Raw genomic sequence first — 12,965 nt, 5'->3', positions numbered from 1 at the left:
GTGTGTGTTGAGCGCCCTCGTGTGGACGATGTTTTAACCGACCAGTAGAGGGCGCCATGCACTCAGCTCAAATGCGATTTGAGACTAAGCTAAATTGTACTTCTGTAGGCTAATCTGAATAAAAACACAACTGTAAAATGTAATGTCCGTTTAAAAAAATGTATTTAATTTAAATATATATTTATAGTTGTATATTTAAAACAAATTAAAAAGCAATTTTCAAATACATCTGTTGCAGACTGCTTAAAAAACAAAGTCATACAGGAAAAATTTCAATCATAAAAATCAACATGTATTGACTAGCGTTCTAAATAACATTAAATCACATTTTCTAATGTAATGTTAGATTGCATATTTTAAAAAGAAATCAAAACAGTGGGATATACATCATGAGAGGCAGGACTAGCATTTGTGACCACTTTGGACTAAGGGACTAAAAAGAGTTGCTGATGTATTTTACTATGAAATGAATACAATGTATTTTAAATATATTAGTTAAGTAAGTTGTCAACTATTAATGAAAGGGCAGACAATGTCATAATATAAATGTAGCAACCTTATCTCCTTCATTTCATATTTAAAGGGTCTATATAACTATAATAGGCCTCCATTATTACAATTGGTCAGTCAGTCTCATGATTACAAAACATATAAACACGTCAGTTCTCACATTTCTAAAAGGTGGGTAAATACAGAGTTGCATTTTGACCACGTAAATACTGACACATAAAAATAGATTTTAAAGTATTGTTGCATTTATATAAACAAAGTTAAGGTAAAATAAGAATTTTCCCACAATTGCACAATTAATTCAGCATAATTATGTTATGTCACATAACTGTATTAAAGTAAGTTACTTTATAGTTTGTATTGTTACTTTACTTTCTGTCAGGTCCTATTGAGCAATTTCCCAAGGTAATGCATTCTGTTCACTACAACAGACACAAAATATGACTATAATTTAACAAATCTTCATTTAAAAAAATTAAAATAAAATAATCAAAATTATCATTAAATAAATAACAAAAGATTATAATATGTTTTCTTTTGTTAACATTAGTTAACTACATTAGCTTATGAACTAAGAATGAACAATAATTCTACTGCATTTATTAATCAGTTAATGTTAATCTCAACATTTACTACTAAATTTTTTAAGATCAAAAGTTGTATCTGTCAACATGAGTTAATGCACCGTGAACTAACATGAACATAAAACATTAACAAAGGTTAATAGATGCTGTAAAAAATATATATTCCTCGATATTGATGTTAGTTTACACATTAACTAATGTTAACAAATGAGACCTTATTGTAAAGTGTTACCATGATCATTAATCAGGCTTAAGAATGTTTTTGTACAGGTGCAAAAGGTACAGAATGCATTTCTAACTTTCATTCCTGGGGATAACATGGATAATTTTACGTGGTTTAGTGTAAGATTTTTGCCCATCTTTTGGAAAATGCAGTTTTAAAAGTAACAAATTATCACTTTAACCAGTAGATGGCTGCAGAGCTCCACTATTTGCTATTTGACTAACTGAAAGATATCTTTTCACAAGTTTTTCCAGTTGTATATATCTACATATTATGAAATCCCAATTATAACAATAAAAGTTACTTTTTGTCAAAGTTTAGTTAATTTTTTTGTACTGAAAAAAAAAACTATTTTTCAATAATGTTATATTATGATTAGAATCAAATCAGAATCAGATTTTCATCCTCAAAATCAGAATCAACATATCTGTTTTATATCAATATTCTAATCAATATTTTCAAACAATGTAAGTTTCACAAGACTGTGAAAAAACTATGTAAAAAAAGTACAAGCCAAGTATACTTTGAATAATTATACTTTTAAGTATATCTCGATGAAAAGATTGAGTACAAGTACAGGCCAAATACACTTGGACTTTTCTCTCAGTATAAGTCAAGTACACTATGTAATTTTAAGTATATTTCTGAAGTACATAAAGTATATTTTTGAGAAATATATAAAATGTAGACTTAAAGTATACTTTCTTAATTTTATTTTAAAAGAAGTATACTAATAGAACACTTGAATTAACTTTTTTTTCTCTTGTAAGATTTGTTTTGTTTGGATGATTCTAGAGCCCCTCATGATTATAGGCTATATTTATATCTATCTATCTATCTATCTATCTATCTATCTATCTATCTATCTATATATATATATATATATATATATATATATACTGTATATGTCAACAAAAAATACTTAGTAACATGAAAATTACCTTTCTTTGGGAGGGTTTGCCTTCGCCATGTTTCCTGGAAGTAGGGGTAGAAAGTTGACAGCCTCATGTGACAGGAAGGAAGTGAATACCTTATTTTTTTCTTGAAATCCTTTATTTAGTTGTTTGCTTGCATGTCACTGAGACATAAAACTTAGATAACATCTAGAAAAATACTTACAAAAGGAAAATGACAACTATACACTGCGGCAACTATAGTTGCCGGTGGGCTTTGATGTTAATCAATATCTGTTCTTTGTTGGATGTCACTCAGTCCTCACAGCTCGACTCTGTGATGTAAAAATATGAATTCATAGACTCTCGCAGTCCTTCACTAACCAGAATCTCCTGATCCGTCCCCTTTAACTGCCTTTGAATCATCGACCTGATGATAAATATGAGTTATTTCTATGCATAACACAGAACAACCAAAGCAAGCATCATACTAGCCTAAATTATAGGAAAAGCCTGAAAAATGTGATCCAAATAAAAACTAAACCTACCTGGACACATCTCTCCAGTTAAGATTGGACCTCTGGAATGCTATTGGTGAAGGTATATGCGCTACAGTTGTGTTCGAGTCATGAAGTAAGCAAGGTTCAGTCAGCTGACAGTGCGTTCCATTAAAAGGTCCTGTAAATAGATGAAACGTATTCTCTCTGATCTATTTTAACATTCAAATGTTGTATTTATCATCTTTGAAATGCAATGGACTGTCTTTTGTGGGTTGGAGGACTAATACTGAGCAAGTTTGTTGTTTTTGTCATATGAGCTTACGTGAGTAAAAGTCTACCAGCTGGGTGAGAGTGGAGAAGGTCCGGTTGTAGTGGATATAGAACCAGTTGTTGTCGAGCTGATTGATTCTGTAGTGCTTTACATTGTGCACATGGTCTCTATCTTGTCGCACTGAGAGTGAGTAGATACCTACAACCAACAGCAATGCATTTGTTACGGTTAAAAAATAGACTTATTAATACAAAAGATGGCAAGCAATAAATTGCTTTTAGCACGGACTAACCAGGGCATGACTGGCTTTCCCGAATTAGAAAACATCCAGAGTAGTTTTGAGGCAGCATAAGAAGTTGTTCTGCATTTCTCCTGGTGATGCCTTCAAACAGCCACCTTTATTGAAATAAACAAGATTTGGCAAAGTTAATAATGGACATAATAATCCACTCCCTAATTATGATCTGATGACATCACATAACACTCTCCTTGTCTATGGTTTTCTTTTTCACCATTTTTATGATGGTAGAAAAACATTACATGGGGGAGAGAGAGAGAGAGGACCCATGCAGGCCAGACTCAAACCGAAAGAACAGAAATTATTTTTTTTCTTTTCTTTTTGGAAATAAGGAATGTTTTTAAAAAATAGTTTGAACATGACTGACCGATTGTGCACTTTGGAAATGTACGTGTGAGGAATGAAAAACTCTGTGCCAGTTGATGTAGAAATAACTCTCAACATGTCATCATCTCTGTAACAGAAACAAACCCATTCTGAATTTATTTGAGCACAGACTTGCATTTATGTCAAAAAATAATCTTTACTTACTCGGATATAATGTTCAGTTTGTCTCCAAAAAATAAACCATGTACATCAGACCTGTGGGGTGGAAAGTTGCATAAAGCCACTGCCGTGTGCATGCTATTTCCTGCAGCTAAAGTAAAAGAGACACACTTGAGGGATAATTAATTATACACCACATGACTAAAAAAATATTTAGTACAGAGTAAAAGCTAACTGAGTTAGAGGTGTTTGACAAAGAAAAGCTGTTCATATGTGGAAGATTAATTGCATAATCACGCTCATACTCAAACACCCATCAGACATCAATACGGGATCCTCCAGTCTGTGAAGAGCAGATCGACGCCACAGTCTGCTTGTTAGACACCCCATCGTTATTTTATCACCATTTTCTGATTTTATGACAGAATCCACCCTGAAAACCCAACTGAAGAAACAACACTACTCAAAAATTCAATTACACAATATTATTGATTCATTTGATATAAAAACAGACAGACATAAAAATAAAGGTTCTTTTTTTTTTTTTTTTTGGAATCGATGGTTTAAGAGACAGCTATAAATACTTACTCAGCTCTGTTTCAACTCCGTGTGCGAAAACGCTAAAATTACAAGATATAAAAATAATAGTATGCCATTTGATAAAAGAGTAGGCTACCCACTATAGGAATCCCACCATCACTAGATGAGTGCACATCGGTGTTGACACGACCTTCATCCTCTGTTGTCTGTTGTTGTGCGTGTGAATTGACTTCTGTTCTGTTGAGTAGTTGTGGTGAACTAACCAACATGCAAATGACATTTCCTGTGCTTTACAAATCCACAAATCATACAACAGTCAGAATAAAACTGTTGTGCAGGATATAGACAATGACATATAAACTGTACGGGCCATGTGAAAGTTAAGCCAATGCTATATCATTCATGAAGGTAATTTTGTGTTTAAGTGATAACTTTGAGCTTCTAACATTTTCTTGGCAATTATGCACCTTCAATTTTTTTGAAGAGACTGGTAAAAATAGTATAGCCACAACCTGAGAAGTGTTGCCTGAGGTGAGGGGAGGAAAAAGTACATGTGTGGTCGGAAACTTTGCGTCTTGATCTTCCGTCTCATTGGCGGTTGTTTCTTGAGTGGTTCTGAAAATAATACTATTTTGAAAGCAAAAGTATATCAGCTATAAACGTCTAAGGAAAAAAATGCATGAACAGTGTTATTTCCCATGATCTAACTTTATTTAGTAATTGAGAATCAGTGGACAGTGACTTTGTCAGACACCATTTCATACTCATATACAGCTGTCATTCCATGTGTACATCAAGTCATGTTTTAATTAAGAATTATTATGTTAAAAAATGGTTAGGAATTAAAATACAAAAGAAAAAAATGATTTTATATCAAACTAAGTCCATGCTACTTTTGTTTTGAATATTTAAAACGGTGATGGCTTAATGTAACTTTTTAAAAAATAAAAAGAAACAAGTATTAAAATGAAAATAAAAAATGATATTCCACTTCTTTTGTCTGATGAGTCATTACAAGTGTTTGTTTTCTAATAGTTGATGGTTTTTAGTATAACCCATTAGAGTTTTTAATATAAATACAACAAAAGTCAGTTACTGAACATTCATTACATTCATATGATGAACAGGAAAGTGTATTCAACGACGAAACACATTTGTAAGACATAACAAATTAAACAATAGCACACAGTGTAGCACGATAAGAGCACAGGAAAGGTCACAGGTCACACCATAAAACATAAAAAAGAAAAATTTTAATGCATGTGTTTTCCTTTACGTGAGAGTGGCTCATAAAAGAGGTGGAATTAATTCCATGTAACGCAAACCGTGATAAAAAAAAAAAGAAAATAAAAAGCGTGATGGAAGACCCTTCATGTGTAAATATATATTAGTCTTTAATTTTATCTGCTTTTATGGCTGAAAATGTGGCTAGCATATAGTAACATCTGCATATATTCATTATGCATACCTTCAGTATAATACATTTCATTCGAGCCTCCCCTGCCTCACTATTAAAGGCATTAGAAACATGTAGGTATCTAGGACACAAATAACAGGAGGTGAGGGGTGAAAGGACAGCAGATTCTTTAGCAGGAGACCTCCATGGTTTGTGGCCTGGCCTGGTTGTCCAGGACTCCAGAGTTGGGCCCGTCCAGAGGGCTGTTCAGGTTGCGGCTGCGTGAGCCGTCCATGGATGTGATGCTGGAGGAGGAGGACCGGGATCGAGACAGACGGGTCATGCCTGCCGCTGGTACTGTGAGGTGGGAGTGAGATATGAGAAGATATGTGATTATTTCAGTCTTCAGTAGAATCGGGGGCAATTGCAAGCAAACAGATAGAACAAGCATCATGCAAGAGGAAACCAAACCGAGAATGTAATAATAGATTATCAGAAATACATCTTGTGTCTGCCCACATACAGTATAAATGTGCACACAGAGGCATTTCTGACGATATGTAGATCTACCAAACACAGCGCAAAGACACATTCAAGCAAAACCAACACATACCTTCTGAAAAATGTGGAAAATAAAAACAATTTAAAAATAAAATTAAATGAAGAACACAAAATTGAAAAACCGATATCGGTCAACCACTAAATAATACCATGTCAAATATCTACATGCAAATATGTCTAAACACAAGCACAGAGGTGAACCATGCAAGCATGTAAACACCAGTCAAAATAACTGTTGGATCACATCCGGGTACCTGATTCAGTGCTCAGATGGCTGAGCAAAACATGAGGAACTGTTTGCAAATGTTGAAGGGAGACAGATAGACAGAACAATAAGATATCTGTACAGGTTTTGGTATAAAAAGAAAAGTGTGTGAAGTATTTCATGGAAATGTTTTCAATATTTCTGTTAATTTGAATACAGGCTAGATACTACGGGGACGGCTGCGTTTTAAAATGTAACCTTGCAAGTTACAACCTCAACCCTACTAATTACCACTGTAAACCTTGCAGGTGTTTACAGCTGTGTTTCAGTGGCCTTTCTGCAGGGTCTTAAATCGCAAATCCTTTTTCTGCAGTGACGTGAGCTGAGCCTAATGCTTCATTTATGGCTCCTCACCTACAGAGGGCGCCAAGAGGCAAAAAACATGTGCTGCGTCCCAATTCGCCTACTTGTACTACACCCTTAAATATTTACTGTTTTTGTGAAGAAAAAGTAAATACTTTTGAGTGTGTAGCAGAAGAGTAGGTAAGCTTTGGGACATGCTACTTTGTCATAACTGCGTCTTTAACGGACCACTCTGCCGCTTAATTACATGCATCCTTACAACATTTAAACTGCCCTGTCAATCATCTTGTCACAGTTAAAATCCGCCACATTCAATTGAATTTAATTTAATTAACTACCGTATCAGCGAGTCATATCAGAGGGTCTTTCATGCGGAGAACTCTCCTGTGTTTGTATAATGATGCATTTGAAAGTTAATGACCAAATGTACCTCTATAAATGCAGATGAAATATAATGTGGATGACTTTGAATAAATATTATTTCATCAGGTTAGATACTGATTGTTAATCACGAGTAAAACCCTTCTCCACTTAACTGTTGTCTCGCATATCCGCCATGTTTGTAGTTTAAAAAATGTATTCGTGTTTGTAGTTCTTATCGAAGCCTCATCTAATGCACAATGGGTTGTAGGCAATATTAGCCATTACAGTTTGCACGGATCTGCACTTCGGATTCTAACCGGAAATATTAGACTATCTGGGTATCTTTGGAGTCATTTCAACACTATGATTTGGAACACACTAATTATCATTTCAAATACTAATTAGGATGGATAGTATGCAAATTGGGACGCAGTTACGCTCTTTAATAATTATGAATCTTTTTGGCATCTAAATTTTTTATTATTATTTAATAATTTTCCCTGATATTCACAGTGAAGTTCTTCATAACCATTATCCAATTTCACTCTAACTTCCAGTCACCTTTAACTTTCTGACCTCCAGATAATGACTGTCGCCCCATAATAATAAAAAAAGGAGCTCTTTTTTGTCCTGTTTGAATGTTCAAAGTATGTTTTTATAGTACAATGTTCTCTTCAATCTCAAGATAAAATTTAGCAATTAGATTCCTCATGGTGTGACCCCCTTTAAAAACTCTCTAGGGCTTTGACTGCTTAATTTAAAAGCCTGTTATGAATGTTACCAAGTATTATGCTCTTGAAAAATCACCGCTTTGGTCCGACTCCTGACATGTAAATTCCTGCCTGATTGCAACAAAGACTATACAACAGTGCAGAAATGAAACAGCAAGTATCTTTTGAGGGGGAGGTATGAGGTCAGAGAGAGGGTGACATTTTTTCACACAGAGCGCTGGCAGCACATTAAGCACTATGCTGGTGCGGCGAAACCTGTCAACCAAAATGTGGGGAGGGCTCATTCAGAGGACATTGCTATTTCGTGCACGTCTGTAGTTTGGAAGGAAAACTAATCAAAACACAGGGTGTGTGGGAAGTCATGGTGAGTTGTGTGCGGTAAAAAGAAAGGAGAAAAGAAACAAAGACAGACTCCCAGAGCCGGATTTGTCTTAATAAAAGACGGCCATTAGTCATAGTGTTGGGCTGAATTGATAATCAGCATAGGCCAGTGTCTCAGAAACGCAGATAAACAGATGCATGTTTATGGAGAAAGCTGTCCCAGATTGCTCTGCAGATTAAACTAACCTCACTGAAGATACATTCACAGGTTAGAATATGTCAAACGCTGAGGTAAACGGATAAAAATACTCACTGTATCCCATTCCTTGAACAAAGTATTTGAAGGCTTCGGCCAACTTTCCAGGCTGTTGGGAGATTAGAGGTCATTTAAACAGGATTACACATTCATATTACATAATGCACACTTGAACATTGGTGAAGATAACAGCAGGGGCGGAGGTGTTTAATATGGTGTTCAATATCAAGAATTAAAAGATCAGGACTAACCTGAACAACCTGAGGCAGACCGCCACAGTCAGCCATCTGTCATAGAGAGAGAGAATTCAAATAATGTAAAAAAAATGAAAAAAATATCACTTTGAAATACACGCAGTTCACAATGTACCACTTCAGGAGAGCAAAAAGTTAGACGAGTTAAATGCTGGACTTGAAGATTAAGAGTTAGGGCTTTGCAAAATACCCATGTTGTCTTACCTTCAGCAAGGTGGTCTTTGTTGGATTTAACCTAGAGTTGCATTCAACCTGTAATATAAAATAATTTATTAGTTTTCAAGTAGTGGGTACAGCAACAAAAGGGGGAAAAATGACCTTGTACTTCCAGACTTACCACAGCCTCCACAGCAGGGGAAGTGTCTCCAACCACCAGAAGAGCAGGGCATCTGCACAGGGACAGACAGTGGTGAAAAGAAAATACAAAAAAAAAAAAAATTAAATAAAAAGAACTGTAACCAAATAAAATAATCAAATGAAATAAAAGCTTACGTCAGCGTTTTCACTGTGTTCTCATTGAGACCAGCAACTGGCCTCTCGATTCCAAGGTCTTGACGCCTGTTAAAAACAAAGACCAGAAGGTTTGTCAGCATAATTAATGACCAATACAGATGATTTCTTTAATGAAAAGTAACTTACGCATTGTATGAGCCACAGAAAAGGCCCAAGTTGTCCTGGTTGATGTCTTGGGCAATGTGCAGGCGGTACGTCTGAATCAGTTCTTGGTTGTCAGTCAGCTCCTCCTAATGTTTCAGAATAATAAATAAAAAACATTACGTTTAAAGAGAAATAATAGCCAGCTGGCTCTCATTGTGCTCACAAAGCATTGTTGTAAAGCCAGAGGGGTTTACTCACAGTGCTGAAGTGATGATACATCACGGTGTCCACTAGATTGCTAGTCCACCCAGTGAGCTAGAAAAAAAAAATCGAGTAATATGGATATGGATAATACTATGAAAGTAATAAAATACAAACATATTGCTGCGCCTGTGGTAGAGTCCTTAAGACACTGAAGCCCAGTTTCACAGACAGGGCTTAGATTAAGCCAGGATTAGGCCTTAGTTCAATTAGGGCATTTAAGTAACTTTTATAATCGTTTCTTAGGGGAAAAAAAACATTACTGGTGTGCATTTTGAGACAAGGAAGGACAGCTGATCGCCATATATATTATATATAATCACCATCTGTTTGATCAAAGTGTATACTCACCTTGGAAGCAGCCCAGTCTATCCAGCCCTCAGCGCAGGGGTCCACATTGATCAAAACCAGCCCCTCTACTAGGGTCGGCTGAATCAGCTGAAGACAGAGCAAAGGAAATTAGGGAATTAGGGTCTTTAATGAGGGGAACGTGGGGAGAGTGATTTAAAAGTGCATGTAGTCATGGCAGAGGAGGAGTTTTTAGCAGCTGAACTCAAAGGATCTTCCCTTCTGAAGCCTCTGCTGACTGTCAGTGACATTAATCTTTTAGTGAGCAAGTCTTTGCGCACTCATATGAAGAGGGGATGAGAGAGCACAGCACAGGAAAATAACACAGGGCACTTAGCGACCCGTGAATGAGAAAAGAGGGAGGGGGAAGAGATGTATTATGGGTTGTTTTGCATAAAAGAAATGCTGAATATATCAGGCTTGTGAGTGTGTCAGAGATATTTAGACTTTGATCAATAGCCTCAGATGGTTGAGGCTGCAGTGCGGGCAGTATAATAACAGTCCTGCATTCAGAGCCTCTGGGGGCAATGCAGCTTTTCCGGCACTATTTTCACTAAGTGCAGGTGGGGATGATATAAAAATACAGTGAGGAAAATAAGTATTTGAACACCCTGCTATTTTGCAAGTTCTCCCACTTGGAAATCATGGAGGAGTCTGAAATTGTCATCGTAGGTGCATGTCCACTGTGAGAGACATTATCAAAAAAAAAAAAAAAAATCCAGAAATCACAATATATGATTTTTTTAACTATTTATTTGTATGATAAAGCTGCAAATAAGTATTTGAACACCTGTCTATCAGCTAGAATTCTGACCCTCAAAGACCTGTTAGTCTGCCTTTAAAATGTCCACCTCCACTCCATTTATTATCCTAAATTAGATGCACCTGTTTGAGGTCATTAGCTGCATAAAGACACCTGTCCACCCCATACAATCAGTAAGAATCCAACTACTAACATGGCCAAGACCAAAGAGCTGTCCAAAGACACTAGAGACAAAATTGTACACCTCCACAAGGCTGGAAAGGGCTACGGGGAAATTGCCAAGCAGCTTGGTGAAAAAAGGTCCACTCTTGGAGCAATCATTAGAAAATGGAAGAAGCTAAACATGACTGTCAATCTCCCTCGGACTGGGGCTCCATGCAAGATCTCACCTCGTGGGGTCTCAATGATCCTAAGAAAGGTGAGAAATCAGCCCAGAACTACACGGGAGGAGCTGGTCAATGACCTGAAAAGAGCTGGGACCACCGTTTCCAAGGTTACTGTTGGTAATACACTAAGACGTCATGGTTTGAAATCATGCATGGCACGGAAGGTTCCCCTGCTTAAACCAGCCAGTCTCCAGACCTAAACCCAATAGAGAATCTTTGGAGGGAGCTCAAACTCCATGTTTCTCAGCGACAGCCCAGAAACCTGACTGATCTAGAGAAGATCTGTGTGGAGGAGTGGGCCAAAATCCCTCCTGCAGTGTGTGCAAACCTGGTGAAAAACTACAGGAAACGTTTGACCTCTGTAATTGCAAACAAAGGCTACTGTACCAAATATTAACATAGATTTTCTCAGGTGTTCAAATACTTATTCGCAGCTGTATCATACAAATAAATAGTTACAAAATCATACATTGTGATTTCTGGATTTTTTTTTTTTAGATTATGTCTCTCACAGTGGACATGCACCTACGATGACAATTTCAGACCCCTCCATGATTTCTAAGTGGGAGAACTTGCAAAATAGCAGGGTGTTCAAATACTTATTTTCCTCACTGTATGTGATATAGCTGTTTGATATAGGACATGTACACACCACAGTTTAATATGCAGCATAATTTCAGTGTTTTATTGTTAACTAAAACTATTATTCGTTGAAAAATATGAAAAACTTGATCATTGAAATAAACTAAATTCAAGTTGAAGAACTAAAATTATTCAAACTAAAAGGATAAAAATATATAGAAATATAAAATAACTAATAATAATGACAAAGCATATAAAACATTTACAAAATCTAGTGTTTATGAAGTTTAAAGTTATTTTTGTAAATTTAATATTATTAATTCAAATAATTATATTAAAAAACAAATTAATTATTGGTTGTAAATAGTTGTTTTAAGGAAAACATTTCTTATAGATTTTTTTTAATACTTCCTATGAAAAATATTTTTAACAGGCCAGTCAAAATGTTGCAGGGAAAGTAAAATTTGAACTTGACATGAGACAGCAGAAGAAAAAAAAATCTTTTTGAACCATGCAGGGGTACTTAACTTGCAAATTGTTAATTTACAGCCACATTACACTCCATAGATAGTTTAAAATTTTCAATCACTAATACATCTCCAGTTGCTATTATTTCTTTTATATAAAAACAGACAACAGCAAACGGGTTAAACTGTTGGCATCCATGTTCCTTGTTTACAGCTGAGAGACACAAAAATGTTGCTGTGGTTACACCGACGGGTTTGGGAGGCAATTCAGTATTCCGTACGCAAACAGAATGCTAATTTAGGGGATTCAATACCGTTATAAAGAAAGAAAGAATGAGCTAGACAGAGAGAAAGGCACAGACAAATTTTTAAGACAATAAAATGAAAGTGAAATGAAAAGCAGAACTCACAGCAAAGCGGCTTAAGATGTATGCACCTGCTCCCACACCAATGCCAATCACGCTGTTCACCCTGCAAACAGATACATACACATCCTGTGTCATTTTCAACATCTGCAGTGTTTCATCAGTGCTCCCTACAGAGAAATCTTGTAATTCACTCAAACAGTCCTACAGATGCAGTTCTGTTCCGTCACTGATTGATGTGGTAGAGAGTAATTCAATACTAATGGACCAGCTGGACTTTGTTACTCACTTCAGCTGAGTCAGGACTGAGGATAACATCTCTGCCAACTCATCCATGGTAGGGTACTGGTACCTGAAGAGCAACAAAGACAGAAAATGACAATCAATGGGAATATAACCAACCAATATTAACCAAGGGAATAGAACAAATAAATAACACCA

At 35.9% G+C, this 12,965-nt stretch overlaps 2 protein-coding genes across 10 annotated transcripts in view; both read right to left on the bottom strand.

Moving 5' to 3' along the window:
* Positions 1–2,361: 2,361 nt before the first annotated feature.
* Positions 2,362–4,631, bottom strand: sla2a (Src like adaptor 2a). 4 transcript variants are annotated; one of them, XM_079858140.1, is made up of 8 exons: positions 4,446–4,631; positions 4,071–4,210; positions 3,811–3,916; positions 3,647–3,733; positions 3,274–3,377; positions 3,033–3,179; positions 2,759–2,888; positions 2,362–2,640 (listed from the first exon to the last, which is right to left on the bottom strand). In XM_079858140.1, the coding sequence occupies exons 1-8, from the start codon at positions 4,583–4,585 to the stop codon at positions 2,526–2,528; spliced, it is 969 nt and encodes a 322-aa protein (XP_079714266.1). In that variant the 5' UTR covers positions 4,586–4,631; the 3' UTR covers positions 2,362–2,525. The 4 variants fall into 4 exon arrangements, with proteins under 4 accessions (XP_079714266.1, XP_079714267.1, XP_079714268.1 ...); XM_079858141.1 differs by having other exon boundaries at positions 4,354–4,525; XM_079858142.1 differs by having other exon boundaries at positions 4,071–4,198; positions 4,442–4,525.
* Positions 4,632–4,989: 358 nt separating this feature from the next.
* Positions 4,990–12,965, bottom strand: part of ndrg3a (ndrg family member 3a) — a 35,314-nt gene continuing 27,338 nt past the window's right edge. For 3 of the 6 annotated variants that reach the window (XM_079858134.1, XM_079858135.1, XM_079858136.1), the window contains 12 exons: positions 12,814–12,876; positions 12,570–12,630; positions 9,965–10,051; positions 9,611–9,667; positions 9,395–9,498; positions 9,248–9,313; positions 9,093–9,144; positions 8,960–9,007; positions 8,753–8,788; positions 8,559–8,610; positions 6,517–6,555; positions 5,001–6,058 (listed from right to left, as the gene is read on the bottom strand). In XM_079858134.1, coding sequence (XP_079714260.1) covers positions 5,892–6,058; positions 6,517–6,555; positions 8,559–8,610; positions 8,753–8,788; positions 8,960–9,007; positions 9,093–9,144; positions 9,248–9,313; positions 9,395–9,498; positions 9,611–9,667; positions 9,965–10,051; positions 12,570–12,630; positions 12,814–12,876 — 832 coding nt within the window. In that variant the 3' untranslated portion in view covers positions 5,001–5,891. Of the gene's footprint in view, positions 6,059–6,516; positions 6,556–8,558; positions 8,611–8,752; positions 8,789–8,959; positions 9,008–9,092; positions 9,145–9,247; positions 9,314–9,394; positions 9,499–9,610; positions 9,668–9,964; positions 10,052–12,569; positions 12,631–12,813; positions 12,877–12,965 lie in introns of all 6 variants that reach the window. The other 3 variants (XM_079858138.1, XM_079858139.1, XM_079858137.1) reach the window with 2 other exon arrangements.

This window comes from Squalius cephalus (genome assembly GCF_949319135.1).
Source record: "Squalius cephalus genome assembly, chromosome: 22".
Classification (NCBI taxonomy): Eukaryota; Metazoa; Chordata; class Actinopteri; order Cypriniformes; family Leuciscidae; genus Squalius; species Squalius cephalus.
Note: the sequence above shows the minus strand (reverse complement) of the source record. Positions and strands in the feature narration are given on the sequence as shown.

What these genes read in the sequence shown, in the direction of transcription:
- sla2a (XM_079858140.1), bottom strand. Translation starts at nt 4,585, where the DNA reads ATGTCATTTGCATGTTGGTTAGTTCACCACAACTACTCAACAGAACAG. An exon ending in GATGTCTGATGGGTGTTTGA is followed by an intron (nt 3,917 to 4,070) that starts GTATGAGCGTGA and finishes CTTTTACTTTAG; the next exon opens with CTGCAGGAAATAGCATGCAC. An exon ending in GCTGGTAGACTTTTACTCAC is followed by an intron (nt 2,889 to 3,032) that starts GTAAGCTCATAT and finishes ATCTATTTACAG; the next exon opens with GACCTTTTAATGGAACGCAC.